Source organism: Chrysochloris asiatica, unplaced genomic scaffold, assembly GCF_000296735.1.
Source record: "Chrysochloris asiatica unplaced genomic scaffold, ChrAsi1.0 scaffold00023, whole genome shotgun sequence".
NCBI lineage: Eukaryota > Metazoa > Chordata > Mammalia > Afrosoricida > Chrysochloridae > Chrysochloris > Chrysochloris asiatica.
In genome coordinates this window covers 19,176,354-19,182,848 of record NW_006408541.1, presented here as the reverse complement: position 1 = coordinate 19,182,848, position 6,495 = coordinate 19,176,354, and the positions used below count along the sequence as shown (strand labels likewise).

The window sequence follows — 6,495 nt, the reverse complement described above, 5'->3', positions numbered from 1 at the left end:
CTGCAGATTCTAGTGAGAAAAGATGTCGTACCCTTTTGAGCATATTCTCCAAAAGTGTCCCCTTGCCAACAATTTGTAAAAGATATGAGGAAGCGATGGTTGTTACAACCTAAATGAAAAGATGTTAGAAGCAGCAAAGTAAAAGGAAGGCCCTGAGACAGGAGAGAAGGTCAGACCGAGGGTGGAGGCTTTCTTATAATCTCTCCTCCAAACCTCCACCTCGCCCCCTTACTCTGCTTTCAGTTACAACCAGCTCTGCCACCAGGATTGGGGTGGGTAGGTGGGGAGGCGGAGCCACATCCTTAGAGGCAACAAGGTTCATGCACCCTCCTTTCCCTCCCTACCAAACAAAATCAGATGGGTCTCTGACAGCTGTAAACACCAAGGAAGCTGGAATCTTCAGTCTGGGAGCTTGTGGGGGAGAGATGCCTTAAGGAAGAACAATTTAAGGAAATAGATCTCACAGCATCCTAAGTAGATACTGGGCCAATGATCTGTATAATGAGGGCAAGGGCAGCTCCCCAACCACCTGATTTTCTGAGAAAATGCTCTCAGAATAATTTAATAAAAATAAAGTGGTTTGGGTCCACACACTCACTCAACTCGCAATCACAACTTATGGGAATAACTGGTTCAATGTGGCGCCATGCTTCAAGCTAAATCCGGAGCTTTACCCAGCTCCCAAGACAGAAAGGAGACCAGAGCACTGGGTGAAAAAGTAGGGGTGGAGCCCGAACTAAGGGAGGCAGGAAGAGGGCTGCCCTGGGGGTGTGGATGGAAACAGAGGCTTGAAAACCCCAAATCCTGCCCTCCAGTAGCCCTGACCCAGAAGGATATTCTAAGGTCCCCTTCATCCCCAGCCCCCTCCAAGGCCGAAGAACTTGTTCCCACCAGCTTGGAGAGAAGGGGCGGGACAGTAGGACATTTTGTTTCCCAGAAAATGCTCAGGTCAAATTTCAAGGACAAAAGTTAGCACTTGTTCTGGGAAAGAAAACTCTGCCAAATGGAGTGCGTTGAGAGTGGCGAGGGGGTAGGATGAGGAAAAGGATTCCAGTGTGGTCCCTCCAGGTGCCTGGGGTCAGGGGCAGGGATTAGCACTCTCATGCCCCCTGCCAGGATTTGTCTGGCAGGATATGGGTGTGTCTACCCTAAAACCCAAGAGAAGTAACTCAGGCAACCCCTCCATTTCCCCTCTGTCCAAAATTGGGGGGCGAACAATGGTAAACTGTGGGTCCCATCTACCATGCCCCCACCCTCAGATGTGGCTTGAGCAGAAGGGGGCGGTGCCATGAAGGGCTTTCCAGCCCAGAGATGTGGCCTACACCACTAGGAGAGGGACTGGTAGCCGGCCTGTGTTGCCATGGCAACCTCCTCCCTGCGCTGGTTCCAAGCATCCTATGGGCAAATCGGAGCTGACTGCTCCAGCTTCTCCGCCCTTCTCTTGGGGAGGGGGAGCGGGACTGGACGCTAATCTAGTCAGTCAGGCTCAGGTTCACCATCCTCAACGCCAGACCCCGATGTAACACCCATCTTTGGCATTTTCTGGAAACTAGAGACATCTCTACTATCCAGCTGTGCCCCAATGCCAAGAGGCAGAGCTGTTACAGAGGAGGAGGGGAAGGGGTAGCTGAAATGACCCCCTCTCCTGTTAGGCATACAAGCCCCTCCAAGGCCCCATCATTAAACCACCTCCAAGAAGGATGCCCCAGCTCTGACTTAATAATTACAACAATGTAATAACAATCATCTATAAAAATTGTAAAATATTTTGAGACCAGGCTTCTACTCCTCCCCAAACCCACACATTCTTCGTATAGTCATGTTCAGAAACTGCTCTTCTTTGGAAGATAGCTAACAAGAAACATGCATTGAGAGTCTATCTTGTGCCCGGTACTGTGCTAAGTAATTTTGAACAGCAGAAACAGCGTAATTCAGAATACAAATGCTTATGTCAGATCGCCCAAGTTCAAACGCAACTCCCTCATTTTCTGGCTAAAAAACCTGGAGAGAATTACTTTATGATTGTTGTATCTCAGTTTCCCATCTAAAATTAGGATATTAATGTTACAAGATTGCTATAAGAAACAAATGGAAATCATATATATGAAGTGCCTAGGAAGATGTCTAGCACAATGTAATATTGTTAAAATGTTGACCCTAAGTGGTCCATGCTATCCCTCTCTTCCGTATACAGATGAGAAAGCCAAGGTCATATCCAACTTCAACACAACCTAAATCCTCACCAATTACAAGCCCAATCCCAGCAAGGCTGAAAGATAAGGATTTAGACACAGCACATCCCCAGTTGCATCCTTGTGAAAAGGGTTACAAAAGCAATGTAAGAAATTAATCCAGCACACACAAACAAAGATCCCCTTAAGAAGGTTAGGAAAGGAAGAATGGAAACAGGAAACACAGGAAGGAAGTGGGGACTAAGTGAGGTTACTTTGAGGGGATAGCAATCATTGAGTTGAACCGAAGTGTATGATTTGTTGAATTTAAAACTGATGATGTGCTCTGAAAACCTTCACTCAATTCACAATAAAAAGTTTTTTTAAAAAGATCCCCTTAAGAGGCATTCCAGGAACTTAAAATGGCCAGAGTCCCAGGGTGCTTAGAAAGGGATGGGAGGAAAGAGCCCTGGGCAGGAGAGTGCTCTGGCCTACTTAAGGCTAATGAAAAAGGCACCTTTTCACCCCATTTCTCAGGAAACTAGCCAAAGAGTGCCATGTAGACCCTGAAGATGGCTCAAGTGCAAACTGAATGTTGAGAAAGATGCATTCGACATGAGTTGGGGGCAGTAGCAAAGGGGAGTCTCCTGAGCACCTCCTGAGAGTGAGGAACATTAAATAGAGGAAGGTGTTGGGGGGGGGGAGGAAGAGCAAGCAAAGCCATTTGTGACCGCCCTCCCAAGCTGAGTCCTGTCTAGATTCAACTGGTTCTAGAAATTAGTTCAGCATGGTACTGCTCTAAACGACTAAATCCAAAAGGCTTCTTTAGGTGAAAATTAATGACTTTGAGAAGAACAAGAGAATGAAGCACCAAGACAGCATTCTCTAGTTCCGATTTTCACTAGACACTCATTATTCTGCCGGAAATGAAACCTGACTTTCTCCCTCCCCCTCTCCAACTCAAGGCATCCCTCAAGATGAGCAGACACAGGGAGCTTGAGATACCCAAAAATCAAATTCTCTGGGCTGCCAGCAGCTCCCTGAGGCCTCCTCAACTGGGAACCATTTTCTACACAGTGAGATTTGGGGTTTTGTTTTTTTTCATCCTCTTTCAGAGGGAGGGATACTGGTTTATTAGAAAAAGAACCAGAAATGTGATTTGGGTCTCAGCTCTGTGCCTGCCTTACTGGGTAGACTTTGAAACACACACTTCAGGAACTCAGCTTCCCATCCACTTGGAGGCAAGAAGGTGTTAGGTGATCATTTCTAAGTCTCTTCCAAGTAACAAACTGAACAATTTGAAGAAACCCTTTGGAAAAACTAATCAGATGGACCTTGATAAATATCTCTATTACATGAAGTTATATGTTCTGAATTCACTGAAACTAGAGAACATGCTGGCCTATGACAAGGAGCATGTCATTGTTAGGTGACGTCGATGCATTTCCAACTCATATGGATCCTGTGTACAAAACACTGCCCAGTCCTGAGCCATCCTCACATCGTTCTTATGTGTGACGTGCAGCATAACTTTGGAGCAGGGATGAGGAACATCTGGCTCACAGACCATATGTTGTTCTTCTTGTTAAGTGCTGTTGAGTTGGTTCTGATTCATAGCAACCCTGTATAGGGTTTTGGAGGAGCAGCTGGTGGGTTTGAACTGCTGACCTTATTGTCTCACAGTCCAGTGCTGATCCTACAGCACCATACCACAAGTCCACAGACTATATAAGGCCCACGAAATCATTTGGTCTGGCCCTGCCAAGGCAACCACAGTTCCAGCCATCACATTGGGGGTGAGTTAATTAAATGTTTGACCAAATACAGTATGCTAATTTTTTTAAAGTTTTTATTGTGAATTAAGTGATAGTTTACATGGAAGAACGTTGGTTTTACATTAATCATTTCATTGCAATGATTACAATTCCCTCCGTGCATCATCATTCAACAGTATTTGCTTCTATTCCCTCTGGGTTTTTGGGGTTTTTTGGGGAGATGTACACCAAAACACCCAGGAATATAGAATAATTTAAACAACCAAAGGGCACATCCTGCAAGTCAGCAGGCTAATTTTTAAGTTGATAATTCTGTATAGCCTGTAAATGATGTTATAGATTTTGGCAAAAAAAAGGTTCGGCGCCCCTGCTTTAGAGAACAGTCCAACTGCATCAGCTTCCAATACTGCTACAAACCTGACTCAAGACAGAGGGGCCTCAGGAAGTTCAGGAGAGTCCCTAACCATCAATTGAGGAGTGGGAGTTAGCTCATCTAGACCAGGCAGGGGGCTTCCTGCCTCATTTCCATCAGCAGTTGTTCCTTCCCTTGGCCCCCAGGCCTGCCTCTCTTGGATTATGTTCCAGTGGAACCACCACATTCCTCCTCACCTTGCCTTGTGCAAAATAAGAATACAACCTCCCTCAGCTATATCCAGGAGTCCTGGTGTGGCGCTGTGGGATAATGCGCTGTACTGCACAGTTGGTTTGAACTACAGTGTCGGTGGTTCAAGCTTACCAGCTGCTCCTTGGAAACCATATACAGAGTCCTTATGGGTCAGAACCAACTCGACAACACTTAACAACAACAACAGCTATATTCAGGGGGAAATTAAGCCTTGGCACCTCAGTTGCTGTTTCTACACCATTGGACTCAAGATTGGCTCTGTAGTAACCATCCTTAGTCCACTTCCATCTCCAGCTCATCAGCACCACAGGCCTGATCTAGGGGTCTACCTTACCACTACCCATTCATTCACTTAGCCAACAAATTATTCTAGAGACCCTTCTTCCCTTTTCCCAACTCACTCCTCCATCCCCATGGTTTATCTGGGTCGGTGGGTTAAAGGTCCCTGAAGGTAGGGAGTCTTAACCCAGGCTCATGAACTCCCTAAAACAGTAAGCAAAATTTTGTGGGATGGCAGATATTGGCATTTGCGGGGGCGGGGGTGGGGAGGGGTGGGAAGATAATCCCTAGGTTTAGCAGATTTTCAAAAGTGCTGGTAAAACCATTTTGCTCCTCCCCCTACGTAAGCTGTTTGGTCCCCTCATTGAATTCAAATACTCACAAATTTTCCTCTTACAAGACACTTTTCACTCCACACTCACACTATATAAACCCTGTGTATGCGGCACTCTTTGTCCCCATTTTACAGATGCAGAAACTGAAGCTCAGGAGTAGTATGACTTGCCCAAGGTCAGAGTTAATAGAGAATCAAGTCTGGAACCTGCTTCTGACTCCAAATCCGACATTCTTTCGGGGGGGGGGACGACGACTCTCGCCCAGGCCTCTAGCTTCCCCAGCTGTAGGATGATTCTGGTCCTCATCCCAGAACCAAACTGGGACGCTCACGTTCCCTCTTCTAGCTGGTCCCAGGGCCCCAAAGAGCAGGTTTCCCTGTGTTTCCTCTACCCTGAGTCTGGCAGAGGTGTGTGCAGGCCTGCAAGCAAGAGACTCAGCGGCTGGATGGTGGTCGGGTTCGGGCCAATTGAAGGGATACTCCCTGGAGACCTTCAGGTTGCAGCCCGAAGGGCGCGAAAGAGCAAAGTTGGCGCCTCCTTCCTGGAGGAGCGGGGAGGAACCCGGAGGAAAGGCTGCCACCCCGCTGGTTCCCGTGGCCCGACTCAGTCTGATAAAAACCCAGAGTCGGAGACCCAGCCTGTGGGGTGAGTAAAGGAGGGACAAATGGGGACGCTCAAGGCCTTGGGCGCGGGAGGCGAGGGTCTTGAGCAGGGAGCCTCTGATGCAGCCAAGACAAAGATGGAGAGATGAGATTTGCGCTCCACCCCCAATGGCTGGGGGCGCGTCGGCGCCCCAGGGGTGGGGCAGCCAGAATCCCGAAGGTGGGAGAGTGAGCTCAGACAGGAACCTCAGGGCGCTAGGACTGAGGCAGGGGCATCCTGTGGGTGCAGGTGAGTAGGGAGAGCAGACTCCAAGGACCCCAAAGGGTATGCAGACAAGGGGGAAGTGTAGATGATCTAGGGGTCTCAAGACCTTGGGGTGCCCTGGGCCGGCAAGCAAACCCCACGGGAGCATCCTCGAGCTGAGCTGGAGGTGGGGTGAACGAGTGGCCAGCTCCGAGGGCGCCGCGGGTCGGGGAGGGGGCCTCGGACACCCCCGGGGATGGGGGGGGGGTCGGACCGCAAGCTTACCCGCATCTTCGTCGTCGAAGGAGTTCATACACGGGAAGTAGATGGCGAGCGCCTCGAAGGAGGCGGACAGGCTGAGGCGGCTCTGCGAGCGCTCCATGCCCGCGCCGGCACCCGGCGCCTCGGCCGCAGCAGCGGCGGCGGGCGGCTTGGGCAGCTTGGCCGCCCCATTCTTGACGCGG

At 49.1% G+C, this 6,495-nt stretch overlaps 1 protein-coding gene across 2 annotated transcripts in view; it reads right to left on the bottom strand.

Moving 5' to 3' along the window:
* RIMS4 (regulating synaptic membrane exocytosis 4) overlaps window positions 1-6,413 on the bottom strand; it is a 69,315-nt gene extending 62,902 nt beyond the window's left edge. For both annotated transcript variants that reach the window (XM_006839264.1, XM_006839265.1), the window contains exon 1: window positions 6,317-6,413. In XM_006839264.1, the coding sequence (XP_006839327.1) occupies window positions 6,317-6,413 (97 nt within the window). The remainder of the gene's footprint in view (window positions 1-6,316) is intronic.
* Window positions 6,414-6,495: the final 82 nt, after the last annotated feature.